The sequence below is a fragment of the Thamnophis sirtalis genome, unplaced genomic scaffold (genome assembly GCF_051295495.1).
Source record: "Thamnophis sirtalis isolate CommonGarterSnake01/CBP01778 unplaced genomic scaffold, rThaSir2_p1.2 scaffold_1, whole genome shotgun sequence".
Taxonomy (NCBI): domain Eukaryota; kingdom Metazoa; phylum Chordata; class Lepidosauria; order Squamata; family Natricidae; genus Thamnophis; species Thamnophis sirtalis.
The window spans coordinates 28,474,766-28,494,474 of record NW_028261381.1 but is presented as its reverse complement, the minus strand read 5'-3'; the positions used below and the strand labels follow the sequence as shown (position 1 = coordinate 28,494,474).

At 38.6% G+C, this 19,709-nt stretch overlaps 1 protein-coding gene across 3 annotated transcripts in view; it reads right to left on the bottom strand.

Annotated features, from left to right (window-relative positions):
- Positions 1-1,213: 1,213 nt before the first annotated feature.
- FIGN (fidgetin, microtubule severing factor) overlaps positions 1,214-19,709 on the bottom strand; it is a 132,482-nt gene continuing 113,986 nt past the window's right edge. For 2 of the 3 annotated variants that reach the window (XM_087709666.1, XM_087709662.1), the window contains exon 4: positions 1,214-4,746. In XM_087709666.1, the coding sequence (XP_087565792.1) occupies positions 2,498-4,746 (2,249 nt within the window). In that variant the 3' untranslated portion in view covers positions 1,214-2,497. The remainder of the gene's footprint in view (positions 4,747-19,709) is intronic. The other variant, XM_087709672.1, reaches the window with a different exon arrangement.

The window sequence follows — 19,709 nt, the reverse complement described above, 5'->3', positions numbered from 1 at the left end:
AGTAGCTTTAAAGACAAAATAAGTAGGTGACTAATTGGTCTTTTTCTCATTAGAGCTCTTCAGTGCATTTATTTCATGGATTTGAAGGTACATTACATAAAAGTAACATTAAATGCCAATAATTTCTAATTGTTCTGCTGCCGTTTCTTTAAAGTAAACAAAAGATTACATGGGGGGAAAAAAACCAGAGAGGGAAAGAGAAAAGGAGGGAGTGGGAGAGAGAGAGGTTGCTCTCTGCTCGTGTGGCTGCGAAGGTTTGAATTGCTCTAGTGTTCAGCGACATTACAGCATCAGTCAGCTGTCATGAAAAGAATTGCTCATAAAAGCATTAAGGAATAAAAAAAGGGAGACAATGTGGAGCAGGGGCACAAATAGAGTAAAATGCCACACATCCTATCTAGCTTCTCTTTCCTGAAGGAAAACAGTCACCATTTCCCCTGGTCGGGCAAAGGGAGAAGAGGCAGAAGGATCCCCTTGCCAAGTCTCTTTTCTATTTGACTGCAATTCTCCACACACACACACACACACACACACACACATTTACTTGGGAGAAAACCTCACCCTACACAAAGCTGGTTCTTTCCAAAGAAGCCTGTTTAGGATTATGTGTTACTAGGACCTTCCACAGCTCTGCATGCTAGTGGTAATCTGGCTTGTCCTGTTCTTTATGTGCCTCTCTAAGGGAAATAAAACAAAATCTGAGGTAGAAATAAAATGGTGGGCATTTTCCAGCTGGGCAAACTTCTAATGACCATGGAACAATCACATTAAAAACAAACAAAAGGCATCAAGAAAACAGAGAGAGGCAACAACAGCACACATAAAACAAAGGGATAACTTTTCATTGGGTGGTGAAAATGCAAAGCAAAGAGGAAGAGAGATGCCATTTGAGGGTTCAATTTTGTCTCTTTTTTTGTTGTTTGGTTTGGTTTGGTTGCTCTCTGCTGCATTGCTGTACACAGCTCTGCAGCCCCCTAAGCTCTCTGTGACCTACAAGGATTCTGGGATACTGATCCAATGGGGCAATCAAGATGCCTATAACCCTAGCTGAGGTACAGAAGTTGAATCTTGTGGTCTAAGGCAGTGTTTCTCAACCTTGGCAACTTGAAGATGTCCAGACTTCAACTCCCAGAATTCCCCAGCCAGCATTTGCTGGCTGGGGAATTCTGGGAGTTGAAGTCCGGACATCTTCAAGTTGCCAAGGTTGAGAAACACTGGTCTAAGGTAATTTGCCTCTCAGAGTCCTAATCAGATTTCGTCTCTGACTGTCCCAGATGATTTGATAATTTGACAGGGGGGGACTTTTGTTTTTTATTCTCTGTGCACTCTCTACCGACTTGTCACAAAATTGTCAGGAACTAAGGACTTCCACACACAACTGCCTTGCTCCAATTTGATCCCCAATATTGGTTAAAAAGAAAGAAAGAAACGCTTCTTAAACACTGGGATACTCCTGTTGTATTTTCAAAGTTTTAAAGATTATCTTTTTAGCACGCTTCAGCTTGCTCCTTAATACATTCAAAATATTTCTCCTTGTCATATTTTTTTCCCAACCATTGAGGTAAACATACATATTTAAGATAAAGTAACATTGAAGCCTAGCCTATTAAATCTCAGCAGTACATAGTGCTTTCAACACATTCCTTTGAGGTACTGTACAAATCACAATCACTTTCCTGAGTTTTTTTTCTTTTTTTTCTTCTTTTTTTTTTGCAGACAGAACAATAAACGAAACAAACCGCGGAAATTAAAGTCCAGATTACCGTTACCCTGTTTTACCTGTTCTTAGTTTAATACCGCAGAACAGACAGGATTGAGGAATACTGTTGCTTTTAGACTAGCCAAAATAGGAGGGAGGGGGGGAAAATAAAAAAAGCGAAACTAAACCAAAGTCACACCTGGTTCTCTGTCACAACACAACTGTTCATGTCTTTAGTCCCATAACATTTTGAAGTTAAAGCTCTTTATATTAGCACATGCCACCAATGTAATTGTGAGGCAAACAAAAAAGGAAAGGAAGGAAGGAAAAAATAAAGCACCACTTTAGGCACTTAAAAGCAACTAAATCTCAAAAACAGCAGAATGAATCAACACACAGGGTTCATGTCCTTCTTTCAAAAAAAAAAAAATCAACCCCTCCACGATGAGAGTGTGTTGTCTAGTCTGAACGGAATGGAAGGGGACATCAACATCCTATCATCATCTGTGGCTCCGCAGATCAACAGCTCTCTCCTCGGATGCACTATTCCTTCAAGCCTAAACCTGGCTCTTTAGATGCAACGGGATCATTTCCCCACCCCCACCCCCTGTACCCTTCCGTAATGTCAACACCGCTGAAAAAGGGGTTCCGTGCCCTAGGTAACAGGTTTGTGTGTACATATGTGTGTGCGCGCACCAACATTCATTACATTTTTTTTGTTTTTGTTTTGTTTCACCATTTTTGTTTTTTTGTTTTTGTTTGTTTTTGTTTTGTTTTTTAAAAAAGAGAGACGGCTTGTCACTGACTGCAGCCAAACATTTTGTTCCATTCGACGTATGTGTCGAGCTCCTTTGGAGAGATGCTAGGCTGTATTTTGCAAAAAGCCTTGTCGAAGTCTTGGTACGTAACAGGCCTCAACTGACTGGGCATAAGGGCCGAAAGGTCTGTGGCTGGCATGGCATGGAGGGGCCCCACGACGGCTTCCTGACACAAATGAGCCACGTCGAGTCCAGAGAAGCCTTCTGTACGCTGGACTAGCAGTGCAACCTCCTTGTCGCTGAGGCAGTAATTGTGCTGTGAAAGCAGCTGTACTACTATCTGGTGCCTGGCTGTGCTGTCAGGAAGTGGGATTAAGAGTCGTTTCATGAAGTACCTTCGAAGAGACTCGTCTATTTCTTCCGGTTTACTGGTGGCGCAGATGACTACTATTTGGTCCTCAGCGGAAGTGAGCACGGTATCCAGCTGCATAAGGAACTCGGTCCTCATCCGACAGACCGGACTGTGCTCTTCACTCACTTGGGATGAAAGGAGCATATCAATGTCACTAACAAAAATCACCGAGGGCTGTCGGCACCTTGCCACCAGGAAGGAAGCATGAACAATTTTTTCTCCTTCTCCCAACCACTTTGTGGCAAGAACAGAACCTGTGAGTTTGAAAAATGTGGCACCTAGTTGGGTAGCTATACATCTCCCCAGTAATGTTTTGCCTGTGCCCCGCGGTCCAAATAAGAGGATGCTCCGAGGTAGAGCAGTCAGCCCGTTAAATGCATCTGACCTCAATACTGGCCATAAAACCTCCTCTTTAATGACAGCCTTCACCAAATCTAGTCCAGCAATGTCATTCCAGTCTACAGGTGGCCCTTGGCTGATAATCTCATTGGTCACAAGATCCATGAGGTGCGCATCGGTGTTCTTCAGTTGCTCGTCCACAGAGTGGTTGGATGAGGTAGCTCCACGAAGTCCCGGGCCTTGCATTGGATGAGGAAGAAGCTGCCTATGTTCTTCGCCGTGTTCGTTCATGACGGGAGAGCTATATTTCCCAAAGGGCTCACTTGCTCGGGAGCTGAGGGAATTTTTAGCAGAACTATAGGAAGGGGGCGTCAGAGCCCGACCAGACTGGTTAAATTTCCTTTGCTGCTCGGAAGCCATGATTTGTTTGGTTGGCTTAAAGGCCAAGGAGGAGGATTCAGCGTTTCGGTCAAAGCCATTCCCTCTGCTGGCATTGGAAATACTGTTGTCAGGCATCCTGTACATGGGGCTTTGTGTAGATCTCTGTTGGCCATAGTTGTAATTTCCGTAGCTGGAGTCCATTTCTCCTTGCCCTGCCATATAGAAAGCTTTTCTCTTGAGAGAAGTTGCTGAGCTATTGGTCAGGGCTGACGGCGCAATGGGCGTTAAGCCATGACTCTGGTAGGTGTACCCAGGTACTGTGGTGGGGGGGAGAGGTGTTGGGGCAGGGATACCTGAAGGTAGATAGGCTGAAGGAGGTGGTGCTCCACCAGGGCTGTAGCCAGGCCCAACAGCACTTTGAGGGGGATAACTTGCTGGAGGGTAGCTATAACTGGAAAGGTTAGATGTCCCATTGTAGCCTGGTACTAGGGCTGGTGGTGGTGGTGGAGGAGGAGGTGGCTGTAAAAGCCCAGAGCTATGCAAAGGAGAGGGATGAGGTGAAGGAAGTGCAGGTGCTGGCTGGCCACTGTAACTTGTATGCAGGTATGATCCGTTATACCCTGCGGCATATTCCTGAGATGGGAGCCCTGAATGCAGACTAGGGACTGTATGACTTCCGCACGTACTACTTGAATAACTAGGTTCCGTCAGGTTGCTAGCCACCCCAGGTGAGCTCCCTATACTGGCAGAGACATCTGCCGGAGGGAGGGCAGTACTTACTCCAGCTTTGCTGGCGGTAATAACATCTGGGACACAGTTCATAGGATAAACACTCTCAGAGTTCAGAGAAGGCTGCCAGGGCTCACTTTCACTTTTGCGACCATTCACCAGCCCTGATGGAGGCTCCACATAGTTACCCAGGATGGGGCGTTCGGCTGGCCCTTCCAAAATGCCGGAATACTTTTCTGCATATTTCTTTAGCAGATTTGAGGCTGTGAGAGCAGAGATGTCATCGTTCGCCCAGGCATACTGATAGGTACGCTGAAGATGGCCACGGTAAGCTTCTACCTTGTGGGCGGGAGAGCGGGTGGTCGAAGTGATGTCAAAGTGCTGCTCTGGCCACTGGGCATGTTCTGGCGTCCACTGCATCTTCAAGCCTGAGGGGTTTGGGAGGGAGGAAAAGCAAAATTAGCAATTAGATGAAAAAAAGACAAGTGCAACGATATCTGAGCGTATCAACTCTCGATTTCTTCATTTATATGCAGAATTGTGAGGTTGAAATCAACAGATCACATGCAAATTATCTATCAAAAGAAGAAAAAAGACTACTGCCAGTGATTCATTTTCTTGAAGAAGAAGGGGGGGGAAAGGATACAGCCACCCTTCTAATGTGTTTGGCTAACTTGGAAGGGAGAGAGAGAGTCGAAGAAATTATTTTATCCAGCTGGATTTGTTTTAAAAGATCGCACATGGACCTTCTTCCTATCCCAAGCATGGACCTGCTATTAGATAATATCTTCTTTGATATCTAAAGCATACCATCTTCCCTTATTGCACTTTTAAATTTTAACGGAGGAGGGGGAAAAAAAACTTTCCATAAGCTACAGCTGACAAATCACATCTAGGATACCTTTCTTTGGTACTGAACTCCTAGTTAGCACAGTATAATGCACCCTGCGCAGAACAATATGACACAGGCATAGCAGGTCACTCCATAATCCAACTCTCATCTAAAGTGGTCCATGACAGTTTCAAATCTGCTTCGTGGAGTGCAGCAAAGCAATCTCCCAGGCAGCGCTCCATTGCTTTCATCACACAAAGCCTACAACTCGGTATGAATTACAACGGATTGCTCTCTGCGTTAAGAGTCCTGTTGTAGAGGCTCTGGAAGGAAACAGGCAAAGGTGGGCGGGTGGGGTTGAAAGAGCAAAACCCAGAAACACTTGTCTATCTTCTTTCTCCTTCCATTCTCTTCCAATTCCCTCCAAACCGATAGGGAATGGGAAGAGGGACAGGAGAAAAGAGAAATAAATGTTAAGTAAATTATTAAAAGTTTTTTTTGGGGGGGGGGGGGGAAGGCACAATGGGACAAAGTTCAGGCATCAGAATTTCATTTTTTAATGTGCGTCATTTCCCAGGAAAAAAGTGGCAATAAAGTTTATCATCTTATCTTATCTTACCATCTCTAGACTTGTTCAGCCTAATCTTCACTATTTCCTTCCTTTTCTCCTCCCTTCCATCCTTCCTTTGATATTACTTGGAGCAGATGCTCAGATAAAAAGGCTTGTTATACATCAAACATGGATGGCAGAGTTTCTCTGATAAATTACTACTATCTTTCGTTTACAGCCTAATACGTTTCCTATTTTGCGCTTCTTCTTCTTCCTCCTTTAGCTCTTCTTTGCCCAACTCCAGCATCTTGGCAGGACTGTCTTAGCCCTGCTGAGCTAGACCGAACACAACATACAGTTTGGCAACAGAGTGGCATGTTTATTCCCTGCTGAATCCCTATTCCTTGTTTGCACATCCGCTGTACCAGACACAGGAAGTTAATTAGCAGCATGATGCTGTGCTAATTGTGTTAATTTACAAGGTTTTAGTCAAAAAGAATCATGCCAGGGCTGGCACTGCTGTCAGGCTTCCGGCTTAATGATTAAGAAATACTGAAAACAAGGTGGGAAGAATTGCAGTAATTACACAAATAATTAATAGAGCAACGGGATTAATTTGTAAATATATTTTATTGCAATAGCGCTGATATGAATTTGGATTATTTAAACTGGAGGCTGTTGACAAGATTCACATAGGTATGCTTTCTCACTTAATCCAAGGATTTAATAACATAACTTAAGCCCAATACTAAAAGTTTTACATTGTGTGAGAATATGAAGCTTGAATCCTCAGCTTAGTCAAAAAAGATGGGACTCAAGCAATATGTTTATCAGGTTCGTGAAAGCTATATTTTCACAATTTTAATTAAACATAACTTATAGAAGCATCAAATTTCATTAAGAAATTGTTGGCAGTTTCTTCACAATATTTCACATTACGTTGGAAACAGAAAAAAACAGAAACAGGGTATTTATTAAATGGGGGAGGGGAATGAAAGAGACACGAATATATTAACCTCATAGTTCTTTCCTTTATGCTTACATCTTTGGAATTTTAAGTTTTCAGAAATTATAAAACACAAAAGACTGGAAATTCAAGCTTCTAGAATAGATTTAAGCTTTTCTTCATCGATAAAAATAAGCATCATACACAAAATTTTAAAAGGGATTTATTCAACTGTAAACTTGCTCTGCAAACCACTAGCATATATAGTTTCCCTGAAAAAGTATTTTCCCCATTTTTTAATTTTCATAAAGGTCCAGGGATGGGTTCCTACTGGTTTGGGTGAACAGGTAAGTGATATGGAGGCCTGGGTTGCCGGAACTGGCAGCGACCAGACCTGTCACGTCCCCGAACTGGTTCTCTGGTTGCCATCGTTACTACCACCATCTTGTGTTTGAGTTCTGTGCGTGCACACACATGAGTGAACCAGCAGTAAAGCCGGCCAGAACCCACCCCTATATAGGTCCTACTATTTTATAAAAGGAATCTAAGTGGCCAAAGTGTGGTACTTTTTCCATTCATTTCAGAAACAAAGTCATCCCACATATGTGCCAGTTTGAAAAAGTACAGTAATTCCCTACTTTGATTCAGTAATATGATATGCCTCTTTTTTACATTACTCTAATTAGATTAACAGATAATCCTATCTGTTATTAGTCTCTCACACCTTGCGTAATAATTTTGCTTCACTGATCCATGTCCAACTTAGCAATATTGAGGGTTTTCCAGCAGAAACTGCTTGTTTCAGGTTCTCCCACTGAGATTTGTGTCTGATTCTCACTTGACCATTCCAACATCCTAGCAATAGTAATAGCACTTAGACTTATATACTGCTTCACGGTGCTTCAGAGCGCTTTCTAGGCTGTTTACAGAGTCAGCCTATTGCCCCCAACAATCTGGCTCCTCATTTTATCGACCTTGTAAGCATGGAAGACTGAGTGAACCTTGAGCCAGTGAGACTCAAACTGCCATACTGCTGGCACCCAGCAGTCAGCAGAATTAGCCTACAACACTGCATTCCAACTACCGCGACACCACAATGGTTGTGTGGTGCAGTGACTTGATACTTTCCTATAGAATTTCCTGATAAAGTATATTTCATGGTTCTGTTGTGTTGTACATCATCCAGGCCCTAAATCAACAGAGTGTGTCCAAACTATGGAACTACTTGAAAGCCGGCATGAAATTTTGGCTGCTTTCCATGAAACACAATGATGCCTATCTAGCCCACAAAGTTCCACTTTTGCTTCATCAGTCTATATATGTTACTCCAGGAGCTTTGGGGCAAACTTGAGATGAACAATAATATTTTAATGAACAATGATTTCTGTAGGAGATGACTAAGCTAAACCTGAGGAAGGGGGTCAAACACGTCATGTTAGGAGTCCCTTCATGCCCGCAAGAGTTCTAAGTTCAGCCCACCTTGAATTCCTTTCTATTCTTAACTCTCATGCATTTCCCTAATGGCCAGATTCTTGTAGACAACTTAAGCTTGCAATAAATATTTATACTCATTTGAACTGCCTGAATCTCCTGATTTCTTGGGCGCTTGACATTAATCTAAGGAATTCAAGGTGGGCTAGACTTAATATCTTTTGTGGGCATGGAGGGATTCCTGAGTTATAACACATTTGACCTCTCTCTCCCTTGGATTCAGTCCGGTCATATCCTACAAGAGCCAAGGTGGCGCAGTGGTTAAATGCAGCACTGCAGGCTACTGCTAGATCAGCAGGTCAGCGGTTCAAATCTCACCGGCTCAGGGTTGACTCAGCCTTCCATCCTTCCGAGGTGGGTAAAATGAGGACCCAGATTGTTGGGGGCAATATGCTGACTCTCTGTAAACCGCTTAGAGAGGGCTGAAAGGCCTATGAAGCGGTATATAAGTCTACTGCTATTGCTACATCTTGTGCCTTTTTAACTTTCCTTGAAACCTATTTTTACCCAGACATTTTTGGTGGTTGAGTCTTCAACATAAACTTAAGCTAAAGCAAAAGTGATGCAGAACACTATTACAGAGGCAGAGGTGGTATTTAGCCAGTTCTGACAGGTTCTGGAGAATCAGCAGTGGAAATTTTGAGTAGTTCGAAGAACCAGCAAATAGGCTGGCCCCGCCCCTGCTGCCTCCCAGCTGTTCTTCTTTTGTTGCCCTGAACAGGAGAAGCAGATTAGTGGGGTGGGGAGGGAATAGGGATTTTGCAGTATCCTTCCCCTGCCACGCCCCACAAATCAATGCCCACAGAACCGGTAGTAAAAATTTTTGAATCCCACCACTGCGCTGGGGCTTCTTATATTTTCTAGATTATTTTAATCCCCTGCAATTGGGGTGATTTTGACAGAACAAAAACTTTGGGGAAAGTTCTTTGCTATCTTCTCCATCTTTGAACTGGTGGAGCCTCACAACTGTAGAATTGTTTTTGTAACTTTCTATGGATTGAGGGGCATTAAAAAAATCTCATTTTGTGGAAATGATACAGATTTATAAATTCCTTGAATTTGGAGAATTATTACTTTTTTACACCAGTATACTGCAAATTGATTTATTTGTGTAATAAGTGAAACAATCAGCAAGTTTTGGTGCTTTTTATTTGGTCAGGTTTTCTATCAGTTGGGCCTTTAGAAAGCTCTGGTTACATTCAGGGGTAAAGATCTACAAATATTCAGGAAATGTGAAAGAGGACAAATACTTTTTGTTATTCTGCAGTTCATTTTTTTAAAGCCATGCAGGAGCTAATAAGTATACTGCAGTAGAGTGACTGAAGTCCTGCAACGTGGGCTGTTACAATGTATAAAGATCTGAATGCACAGAAAAATTATGGAGACAGACATAAAAATATTACATATTATCACCTATCTAGCACTTTAAAATTTCCAAACTGTTCCACATTCATCATCTTGGAGTAATGTATAACACAGTTATACATATATACTGCATTTCAGGTAAAATCTGAATTCACAGCTCAGTCCCTAGATAACAAGCGTGGGTTAATAGAGCACCTGTAAGGTGTGGCCCTGAGTTTGTGGACATTTATCCTGGTGCTTGGGGGGGGGGGCTGTTCCACACCTGACCTTTTTTTTATATATATATTAAAACATTATTTAAAAGTACTTCTTAGGATGCACCTGATAAATCTGATGGGTGGCTGAAGTTGTGCTTTGTGACTGTCTACGCAAAGCAAGGCCATGTTAAGTAAAGAAGGGGAGGGTGGCCAACATCTGATATACCAAGGCTTTGTCAGTAGGCCTGTTCTGTGTATAGGAAAGGCCCATAGTAGCCATTTGTAGTGACACTGGTAATATACTTTTAAATTTTCAAGTGTGAGTACAAGGGCAAAAAAACTGGGGATCTCTGAAATGTCTTCTAACAGAAAAGCTATGAGCATACACAAATTGGGTGTTTGTAAGTGTGTGCAGATGTATGCTTTATCCATGTCTATAGCTATCCTGTATTCTTGCACAATTGACAAGACCCAGCCTGTTGTGCTCTTTGCGCCACCATATTGACTTCAGCTTGCAATCTCTGATCACTCTGTTTCCTGTTATATATAGGAATATATAGGACAGAAGAGTGTGAACGACATGGTAAACTCCTTGTCTTCTACCGCTGTATTCCCTGCATAAAGAGTAAGGTAATTCAATAGGCTTTTTTGAATATTTTAATAGGGTAAGAATTAGAAGCACTTACTGGCATTACCCACACTCCATAGCAGTCTGTGGCAACAATTTTAGTTATGTTAATGGAGCTTGATTGTATCTGATATTCTTTTACACACAGGAAAATGCAAAATGAACAAAGATTAGAGGATATAAATGAGTGGCGGGAAAGCGGCATGCAAATATTAATTTAATGACTAATTTGGTGTAAAATAACCCCATCTTTCTCTGTCTCCCTCTCTCTCACACACACACACTCACATAAACACACAATTTATAATGCTAAAATATGTATTATAAAGTATCTAGTTTCTTAAAACTGATCCTTGAAAAATAAGTCAGGTTTTCATTGTATTCATCCTCTGGCATAAATGTTCACATGCATCAAAACTATTTATTTGGCATAATTACTAGATAGTCCATTGGTTTCAGATTGCTATCCGAGCTGTGGGTCTGCTCTCTGCACAATAATTGAAAGTTTATTTATTGACGCACGCTAAGTACTAGCACATTTAACAAAGGTTGTAAAAGGCAGCACTTCAGAAGTTATAATATGAATTTAAGAGGAAGAGCCTGTTCTCCTAAACTAAAGTGTAAACTTTTCCTCTACCAGTCGCACTAATTAGCTGTATTTGAAAGTTAATGTTTAATTACAAAATCATTCTCTGTTTTAAGTGGTTTTATTCCCGCATCTGCAGCTGCACCAAGGCTGGCAGATCAAAGATGAAAAAGAAGGAATATTGTGGGATAAAGCTGTCATGGTCTGAAAAAAGTTGGCAAGCTGCATAATTATTATTTAGAAAGCAGTAATAGTAACTGTGCTCTGCTCTCAAGCAATTTGTACTGAAACAGAGATCAGTGCATCTAAATTTATATCAGTAAATTAATATTTGCCATCTGACATGGGTAGTTTTATTAGTATATCTCAGTTTGTGATAACAGATTAAAAAAAGATACTAAAGACTTAAATCCAGGAAATAGCCTCTCCAAGAATGAAGATATGTTCAGTTTTGAATGCAGAAAACTCTAAATTGATTTACAGATGATGACATTAGCATATGTAAATGATTCTAGAAAAAGCTTTCTTGTACAAATCAGGGTCCATTTTTATATTTTTTTTGTTGTGTAAATTAAAATAATCAGAATTGCTTCAAATCAGCCTTTTTTTTCCTTCTAGGTTTTTTCACCATTTCATTATCTATAATTCAAAAGGGGGAAAAAAGATGTCATTTCAGAATATTTTATGGAATTTGCACAAATACCATATGCAGAGATATGCTGGAAGCTTCATAAATGTGCCCTGTCCCCAGCTTTGAATTACCTCTAAACTTGTCAAGGCTAAAGAAGATACATTTTAGAATTATAACACACATGGGCCTCTATTCGGCAAATGCAGATGGACAGTATCTAACACAAAAATAATCCAAACTGTTCAAAATTTAATGAATGTCTAAAGAGCAAAGTAATTTGGAAATCAGTCTTCTTAATCAGACAGTGAGAACTCAAGATTTTTTTTTTTTTGCTTTCTTTTGTTTTAAATGGTTTAGTAGAAATTAGTACAATTGTTGAGTTCCTTATATAACCACCTATGCTATTTCTCGGTGCTTTTATTCCAACTTGTGCGATCAAAGGGATTAATTGCTTTTCAGATTAACAATTAAGACAAATATATTAAGATTGGCCACTCTAGTAGCAAAAGAAGACAAAACAAAAAAACTCGTCTTTCCTCTAGAAAGAAGAAAATGGAGGAAGCATACAAAAGCCCAGAAAAGAGTTGAAAAATCTTGAACCCTTTCAATGTGAAGACGTACTGCTTCCCCCCTCTCCCCCGCTTCTTCTCACGAACATTAGTTCGGTATGAATCGAGGCAAAAAGAAACAATTGTCTCCCCATCTGTGTTAATTTTATGTCCTTGCCATTGTACTGTCAAAGAATTCAACATTATATTCTGTTCATTTTAGGCTGTAAATAAGTGCTGTGCTAAATAGGGCTGGTCTACTGAATTAAAGGGCAAAGAGCTAAAGCTGTAAGTGAGACATGCATCCGATTATCCATTAGAAGCAGACTGATGGCAGCTTTGCCTGTGCATATTCCTTGCCAAAGCCACTGGCCTTGTCCCTTGCTCCCCACCATATGTACAAGTGCTCATTTCCAGTAATGCCCTTAAACAAAAATCAGTAATTGGAAATTTCACATCTAGTCACTTATCCGTCGTATGCAAAACCAACATCTTTTGTAGGTAGTTGGTGTTTTCTCCTTCCATTTTGAGATGTAAATATTACCGTTTCTTCTTCTTCTTCTTCTTTTGCAAAAGTTACCTTCCTACTTTATTTACTTAGATTTTTTTTTTCATTTTTAAAGTAGAAAAGAAGCAGAGAAATAGAAGTAATCACTCAGCAAGGACATACTGGCCCAAAGACACTTGATGAAATAGGGACCTCCACTCCCACAAACGACCACAATACTACTGTATATCTTTTTTCCATGAAGTCTATCAAGCCACTGGATATAGAGAGGTAAAAGTCAGCAGTGCAAACCATTAGCTTTAAGTAATATAAAAGACAGGGGGGAAAATCAACTACGTATACAATTGGAATTAGTTAATTCACATTCATTTCAATTTGCATTAAATCCACATGAAATATGGGAATGGGGACTTTTTTTATATATTCCCCCTGCTACCATAAATTAAAAGGAAAAAGAAATGTGATAAGAAAAAGTACAAAATCATTAAAAAAAAAACACCTCAAGATCCATGTGAAGTTAAAACAACCAACTCTGAATCCTGAGCCCTTCAAAAATATCTCAAGTCGGCCTCAACATTAAATTCATATTTACTAAAAACAGAATAGTACATTGATTATTGCAACAGCATAGCCTTTGTTCTTTCAGGCAGTTCTATTCTCCCAGTTTTTCAAGTGCTAGGAGCCATCTAGGACTAAGCATTTAGAACATGGACTATAATAATTAGTTTGAAGTGATTGAATACAGGCACCTGATACCACATCAGAGGCGAAACATCCATCAACTCGGATGAGATCCCAGTGCTCAAAGATGTCAAGTGCTCTCAAGTGTTTGGCTTCATTGAGCTGAAGGTGCTCAATATCTTTAAGAATCAGATCCTTAATAGAGACCATTTTGATTTGCAGTTCTGCAATTTTAAAAAGACAGACTACACAAGCCATTTCTGCACACATATATTCATGTATAAATATACATCTATTTTATAGATGTATATGAGAAACTGATACTGTTTCCCGTAATCTGTAAACTTCATTTTAAGAATAAGGAAGGATTAGATTTTATTATTTCAAAAGACTAGAGTTAACACTCATACTGCCTGTTAGAACAGCACAGCACAGCAGATAACAAAGGGCTTTTGAGCATTACTGGGACCCATAAATGCCTCTTTTGGCATCTGCCAGACTGCCTTTTACTTTTGATTTTTAAAGTAGACTTTTTAAAATAATTCAAGCATTCTTAAGTGTTTGGCTTCCTTGAGCTGAAGATGCTCAAGGACAAACTAGCATTATTTTTATCTACATGAATGTATCTCAATATAATTCTAAGGTAAGAAGTATTTTGATTAGACGCAGAATAGTACTTTATTTAGAACAGTTCCTACAAACTCAGGAAAAGATAGGACGGAAAGACAGAAAGCATCCTTGGGTAATAAGGATGGGCCTAAGAGAAGTAGGAGAGAGAAATGCTTTCTAATAATGTGGAGCTTCATGGGTAGCCATGAGTATTACAATGGCTTAGAGGTACCCATGGACAAATGGTACCCTAAAGGCCATTTTCTACTTTCAAATATCCTTGTGGCTATTGGGCCTAAAAGAAGCAAGAAGTCAGCTATGCTTTTAGATTGGTCTTTGGCCAGCACCTATGTGTGGTCAATAATAACAGCTTAAAATGAACTTGAAATGTTAGCAGACAGGAAGAATAATGTAAAATATGTTGTATTTAAATGGTTAATAACAAGACGACCAATAATGATGGTGATGGTGATGATGCGACAATTCTGCTAATGCAACTATTCTGCTCACAGAAGAAATTAAAGGAGGATGCAAAAGTAGACAGAGTAGCTGTTTAAAAGCCCAAACTGCTACGCAAGCTACTGGATCATCCTTCACATATTTGTCTTTCTATTTTCTTACAGTTCCTTCATTGCAGAGAGAATCTTTGCATCATGGATATTGAGGAAATATTAAAACCTTATGTTCTCCATTACTAAATAGTGTAACTTATATATCGTAACAACATACTGAACCTTTGGAAACTTATTAGAGGATCATTTCTAAACCTATAGATTTCCAATTACCTAACTTTAATATGGTTACACTATGCAATTGTTCTTTTTAAATCACACCTCGTGACTTTCAATAACAGCAAATACCTCTTACCTTCATTCTCTCCCCAGCAATGTTCTCCTCATTTGGATACTTTAGTTTCTAATGTTTATGAAGGTGTTTTTGTCTTAACTTATTTAGCGAGAACTGCTAAACACTCATACTAGCAAAAACTGATATTAAAGTTTAACGAATCAACTAAGGAACAAGGAAACTAATTAGAAAATGCATCATTCATCCTACTGTTTTTGTTTATTATGAGAATAAAATCATATAATAAAATCAACTTTTTTGATTGAAATTGATTACAAAAGGACAACTCAATTAGAATTCTCTGCAGTGGTACCTCAAGTTCTCAATATCAAGTTCCTATCCAGATGTTTTCGGCTCTGGATTATACAGTAGTTTCTTATCAGTGTTTGCTGCATATAACATTAGGATTATTTCCTGTTCCATTTACCAATAAGGTTGACTTTCTTGTGCAAAAAGCCCCTCAAATAATACAATCCAGTCATATTTAAGCACTTTTGTTCCTGCTGATTTTTTGGGGGGGGGGAGGGGAGGGCGTAGTATTAAAAATATGCTGAGCAATGGCACACTGAAATCAATAGGGCTCAGAAGAATTAATTTTGATCAAACATATTTGAACTTTAAGGATTTTAAAGATGAATATCAACTGAAGCCAGAATTTTTCCTTTTTGGATTGATGGATAAACAGATAGAGGAAAAAAAGCTTGGAAGACAATTCCAATATACGATTACTGTGCCACAATTATCAAATGCACAAAGATGGAATGATTCAACATTACCCACCATGCGGGAAATGGTTGGTAAAATTGATAGAACTGACTGAGATGAAAAACGGGTTTAAAGAAAGGACAATATCTACATTTATTAGTGACTTTTTTGCATTAACATGATTCATGGTTTTGATGATTAGACAGGATAGATTATAGAAAGAAGAGAATCATGATGTAAATTAGAGAAGGTTAAAATATAATTATATTTAAAATTGCTATGAAGAATATTGTCATATCTTTCATATCTACTTTTTTTCTACTTGCTTTTTCTTCTTTTTCTTCATTTTTTGCTTTTTCTGTTCCTTCTTTTTCTGTTCTCTGTTTTAAACAATTTGTTTTAATTCTTGTTATTGCTTTTTTCTGTTATCTCTGTTCTAATTACTTTGTATTAATTCTTGTTATTGCTTTTAATAATATGTATATGAAACAATCCACAGTAAGTGAAAATAAATTCCTCCTCTCCATGATTTGGATGAGGCCAAAGACAATGAAAATATGTAACATATGCATTACAGACAAAATATTATTTTAATATTCATTAAATAAAGCCAACAGTATATAAGAAACAATATGAAAAAATGATTTATGGTATTCCATAGATAGTTCTGTTACATGCCAGTGTTTTCAGCCAAAATGGAAATTAGATTGAAATTCAATCATTTCCAGAAACTATTTCATTAATCTTGAGTTTTACTACTAATTCTTATTAATGACATTTGACTTCTGCCATGGTAAAGGTCAGTGTTTACTAGTCAATTATGTAAATAGGGATGAAATTTGGTAATGTGCCAGAGACACTTATAGTGCAATTTTGTATATGTCTGCTCAGATATACAGGTCCTCACTGAATTCCAAAGCTTTCCCACTGATATGTGACTATGTCACTGCATATTTAGTTGCTTTTGCAGAATTATGTTCAGACCTAAAAATGCTTGAGCATTTTCACTTGTCTAGAAGCAAAAGAACAATATTCAAGCAAAAAAAAAAGTAGAAGTCCTATTGGTCCATAAGGAAAAAAAAATCTCAATCTACTTTCTAGTTTTATTTAACAAATCATAAATACTTAACAGAACCACAGAACAGCTACAGAATGCCGATCATTCTGTGGTTTTTCATTAACTTTTTTTAAAAAAAACTTCGCATAACTGTGTTTATAGATTTGTAGAAAAACCTACAGCTTTCCAAACATATTTGCTTAATCTTTGCATTCAAAGATTAAAGTCTCTGTCCTTCCTTCTGCTTTTTGTCTATAAGAAAATTGGTCTTTGTTGATAAGGTTCAACAATCTGTTCAAGTAGTGTCAATTTTAATACCTGCTAGGGACCGATGCACATGTGAACGCTCTTCATGAATGCAAGAAGTTTCTATACGGTGATCTCATTACTCTCGTCTTGTCATCTATTTCTTAGGAGGCCAAGTTACTCTCTTTTATTACCATCCTACCAAAGCCTTCTATTTAATGAGGAGAGAGAAAAAACCAGAAGCTTCTTGGGCTTTTACTGGCAAGCAGATCTGCTGGTAACAGACTGCTGAATAAGGCAATGTTTTTTTTTCTTTTTCTTAAGTCCTAGGAACTATTAACACTAGGTTAATCAGCAACGTTTTCATTTTTTCCGCACTGTGCTGCTTCAAGAATAGCCCTCCTCCTTTTTTTTTTCCAAAAAATTTAAAACACTGCAACAAGCAGATGAATATCAATTGCCTGCTTTTAATCCTGAAGATTCCACACGCAGGAGCACACAGAAAAAATGTATATTTGATAAGTTCAGTAGGGTTAATTCTAGAGGCTTCTCTGCACTGGTGTATTCTCTTGAAGTACATGAAGTCAAAGAACAATCTGGAAAGTTTAAAATAAGTGGTAGTCAATCACCGAGTAACACTTACGTATCACTGCGCAGATTTAGAGGCCAATATGCAACACAACTGCAATAAAACCTATGTTTTCCTTTCACTTTTCCACTTCTAATGTTTTAACTAGCCCATCAGGCTATGCAGCTACTCCATTTGAACTAAAGTATGTCATTATTACTAAACGAAAGGAGAGTATATATAGTTTATAATCTAATACTTTCAGGGGGGGGATTCTTTTTGGAAAATGCAAAAGGGCTTTGCAAAATCTTTGGGTTATTTACACATTTTGATATAATTTGGTAATTCATATATTAATTTTTAATGGAATTGTACAAAGTTGTTACATTTCAGGTTTGGAGAGAAATATTCTACAGCCCTGTCTGGGTGACATGGTGCATTAATTCAATGTCCTTCACTCCTAGGACCTGCGTATAATTTAGTTCAGCCTGAAGAAAATAACTTTGATCCGAGAGAGCTGAGGGGGGAAAGAAAACTACATATGAAATGAGGTTTTCTGGGTTTAGGGTGGTTTCTTATATACAAGGTGATGTATGGAGATAAACTGCTTTGGCATGCTACTGATGTAGTGTAGGATTAAGAGCATAATGGTTTTAATAGACTAAATACACACATACATATTTTATTCCCTTGGCTACTACCTCTTTCCCACTATCCCACATATTGTATAAAATACGCCTCTTCAGAGTTCACACACACACACACATATCAGGGGTGGGTTCTAGCCAGCGTTACTGCCGGTTTACTCGTGGGCGTGCTCTGCGCATGTGTGCGCTAAATGTGCGCACATGCAGAGTTCAATAGAAATTGTTCTGCACATGCGCAGAACTAAAACAAGATGGCAGCTGTGACTGCAGCGACCAGGAAACTGGTTTGGAGACGTGGCCAGCCTGGATCACTGCCGTTTCTGCGGCCCAGGCCGGCATGCTTCTATCGGTTCGGCCAAATTGGGCCGAACCAGTAGGAACCTCCTGCCCCCCCCTCTCTCTCTCACACACACACACACCTCATGAATAGAAATATATTTTTGCAGTGTTGTATAAAAATGCATGGATTATGAAACGTAATTGTCAGAATAATAAGTACAGTTAATCACATAGCACTCCCAAAGACAATGTTGCCTAAATTAATCTGATATAGCACTAATTTTTGTTAAATTAAAAGGGCAAGGGGAATCTAGAATTAGTTGTTTATAGATCCAGCCTTCTTTTCTTCCTACAATGTATTGTCTCCTCGTTGTGACAAGAGATGAGTAAACAAATTGACACACTAGAACATGGGGGTAAAATTAGCATTCCGTTTGCTGAAATCTTTCAACTATGCAGTCCATCAACATGTTTCCTTGCCTGTTCTGCCAATGAAAGGTTTTAAAATAAAATTGTTTGAGGAAGGAATTTGAAACTGCTATCACAGATCATGTACATTTTTTTCCTACCCATAAAAACACACACGACAAACAATTGTAAGCCAGTAAACTGTTAAAAGAAACTGAAAAAGCCTGGAGGAAGATAGCCATTTTTGAAACTTTCTGAAACTTCTAAGGGTATATGCAAATGAATGCATTCCATACATTCAGACATCACATACCTTTGCCTTCATAGTCTATTATTTACCATGAAACCTAAACTCATCCATTATATTGGCATATATATACTTGAGCAGAAATATTTAAACTAGTACTAAAAACTAAACTAGTTTTTTCAAGGGGCAAAAACCTGAGACACTGAGCACCCAATAAGTCTACCTGTTTTTGATTTTAAAAAATCATTTCCCAAAAATTTGTATTTATTTTTCCTTCCACTCATTCTGTTTCAAATCAACTAATTAAGATAATATCCACAATTATATATGCTTACCATAAAGTTGGACATCTGCCAATACAAACAGTGAAATGATTCAATTTAAGTAGCACACTTCAATAAGTTCGGGAATATCTTGAATTTAGCAAGATAAAAAAAAATAGTAGCTGGTTTGTGTATCTATAATTGAGTAGATCCAGTTTTACTATCTATCTGCATTATATTAACAGATGTTGGGTTTCTGCAAATTGTCAAGGTACATACGTATAACATAGTATCATGTAATTAATTTATCTCAATCATTCACTGATTATTTTTTTCAAAGAATGGTCTGAATATTCATTTATCATGCAATAAATTGCCAAGTATTCTTTGTGATATTGGTATCTCCATATTATCATGGTTGAGATTTCCCTCTCACTAAAGGTAAACAGTATTTAACCAATCCAAATTGTTTTAAGCCCTCATCAAAAAGGATGTTATGATGCTTGCTTGTTTTAAGCTGTATGGCCTTTCATACAGTCTGGAATACATTTAA